Raw genomic sequence first — 2,500 nt, 5'->3', positions numbered from 1 at the left:
AAGATTATGCAGAAACATATACTTACTTTAATTATATAATATCCATATGAAGACTTTTGTATTGTTAGACTCATCTCAAAGTAAGCTGGACTTTCTTGAGACAAAATATTGGGTATGAGCCTGAAACGTGATTTTGTGGTTAAAGTTATGGTTTATATGTGAAATATGTCATTTCGAAAATCTCGAGTGTCATAAAAATGCAAAAATATAAAACTTTTCTAATATATAAAAGAGTGAAGTTATAATACAAAAAAAATTTTTAACAAAAATATAAATTGCTTTTTATAAAGACCTCACTCCTTTACGGGAGCTCAAGCTAATAGTGCAGAGTTTACGCAGTCTTCAGTTTTTGTTGCTGAAAAAGAATCCTCTCTCCGGAGTCTCTCCGGAGATAAGTCCATTGAATGAATGAATACATTTAATACCCACCAACGAAAAAACACATGGAGCACAAAAAAGAAAAACAAAACACAAAACACTAATTCTTCTGACGCAGGCAAAACAAAAACGCAACAACCCGAAACAAATGCCGGCTACTGCTGTAAAACCTTGGTCCACGGGTGGGACTTGACAGACAAACTATATCGATCAATTTGCGAAAGTACCGTACCTTTAGGACTCGTAACACTGTACTGGTATGTATCATACCTATTGCTTGTCCACGGTGGTAAACGTAGCAAAAACTTTGCATACTTGTTGTACGGTGAACTCAATTTCAGTTTATCTGTAACCCAAAAATGCTCCAAAATGGGCTAAGGTATAGATAATGAGGCAAAACCATAGGATTGTACACCTGGGCCAACCAACGACGGTCAAACTTCCGCTTATTTGCCCTATACAGCTATGCGTAAAAGAAGACCTTCTGAAAACGAGAAAGCAGTAATTGCTGCGTCTCTAATATTGACTGTCCAATAGGAAGGCCCAGATATACAATGCCATCCGCGAGTCCAACAATAGAATCAATAAGTGTGCTGCTTCGACCAGCATCGGATTTCGAATTAAAATCCGCATGGTACTGATTTGTCGATGATAAGCAATCATCGACAAATCAGTACCATGCAGAATATAAGTCATAAGTGACTGTGATTGTGGCTCTACAATACTCTTATTAAATGCTGTCGGCGACGAATAGGATCTTGTAGTGTGTATAGATAGTTGAAGTAATGCTTAATATAGATTATCAGTATAGTCCGTTACTTCTTTGAACCTAAAAGTCTGAGGTGTTGTGTTGTTTTGTTCAGTTTTATTGGACCTGAAATACACACTAGAATCATATGTCTCTGTCAACATAAAATATGAAATAATGTTGAGAGGAATGATGTATGAGATCAAAAAAGGAAGAAAAATAACAAGTTTGCTCCTTCTTTCTTTACAAAACTAAGAAAAATAGATGTTTAAGCTAAATGAGATTTTGCAAGAATTATAGTAGTCAGACCGAGAATCATTAATATTTAGTGTCCTTTTTTAGGCACATGCGGTTGATGCTAAAACTGTTGTACGGCAAGCATTGGAAATTCTTACTCCTGCAATGCCTATTCGGATGGAAGACGGCAATACTATGTTAACCCACTGGACAAAAAAGATAATAGTTGAAGAGGGACACAGTATCAATCAACTAATGCACATTCTTCAACTAGTTGTCCGACATTATAAGGTGTACTATCCAGTGCGACATCACCTTGTTCATCACATGGTTTCATCAATGCAAAAGATTGGGTTTGCACCAACTGCTAATACAGACCAAAAGAAACTGGCTGTAGATTTGGCAGAAGTTATCTTGAAATGGGAGCTGCAGAGAATACAAGAAGAACAAGACATTGAAGGCCCGGAATCTAAAAAACTAAAGCTGCAAACTCCTCAAAAAGGTGACGCTAGGCCCATTGATAAGATCCATGCAGATGCTACCGTCAACTTTTTGCTAAGACTTGCTTGTCAGACTGCAGAGGCAAGTCAAACTGCTCCTGCTTCCAGTCCTCAGGAGTCAATATCTAAGCGGTGTGTTGCCCTGTTAAAAATCGCCCTTAGATCTGATGTGTGGCCTCAAGTTGATTTCAAGCTTAGCTGGTTAGAACGACTTCTTGTGGCCCCTACTGATCCTAATGCTGTATCCACGCAAACTGGAGTATGCACTGCTCTAGAAATGCTTACATTTTTACTTGGAGTGCTTAGGAATGATCAAATCCTGGCTTGTGTTAAACCCTTGCAAAGAAGCATTGCAACTTGTGCTCAATCACCAAATGTCAAAGTCATAAGAGCCGTGTATCCGCTGCTTTTAAAGCTAATGCAATCATTTCCAACAGAACCAACAAATTCTAGTGTTGCTTCCAAACATGAAGAACTCGAGCATCTATATGCAACCATAAGTAAAAACATCTACGAGGGCCTAAATACTTTTGACAAAAGCTCAACGGCAATGCCATCTACTTTACTTGGGACGCTATTAATGTTGAAAGCTGCTTGTGTAAAAAATGTTTGCTATGTTGACAGATTGATTACATCT

The 2,500-nt window shown here is 37.9% G+C and overlaps 1 protein-coding gene across 1 annotated transcript in view; it reads left to right on the top strand.

The window, feature by feature from the left end:
* LOC136030130 (transformation/transcription domain-associated protein-like) overlaps positions 1 to 2,500 on the top strand; it is a gene marked incomplete in the record, with an annotated part of 128,034 nt that overhangs the window by 80,708 nt on the left and 44,826 nt on the right. The window contains 1 exon segment of the mRNA XM_065708813.1: positions 1,469 to 2,500. Coding sequence (XP_065564885.1) covers positions 1,469 to 2,500 — 1,032 coding nt within the window.

The sequence above is a fragment of the Artemia franciscana genome, chromosome 8 (genome assembly GCF_032884065.1).
Source record: "Artemia franciscana chromosome 8, ASM3288406v1, whole genome shotgun sequence".
In the NCBI taxonomy this organism is placed as follows: domain Eukaryota; kingdom Metazoa; phylum Arthropoda; class Branchiopoda; order Anostraca; family Artemiidae; genus Artemia; species Artemia franciscana.
The sequence above is the reverse complement of the archived record's forward strand: the minus strand, read 5'-3'. Positions and strand labels throughout refer to the sequence as shown.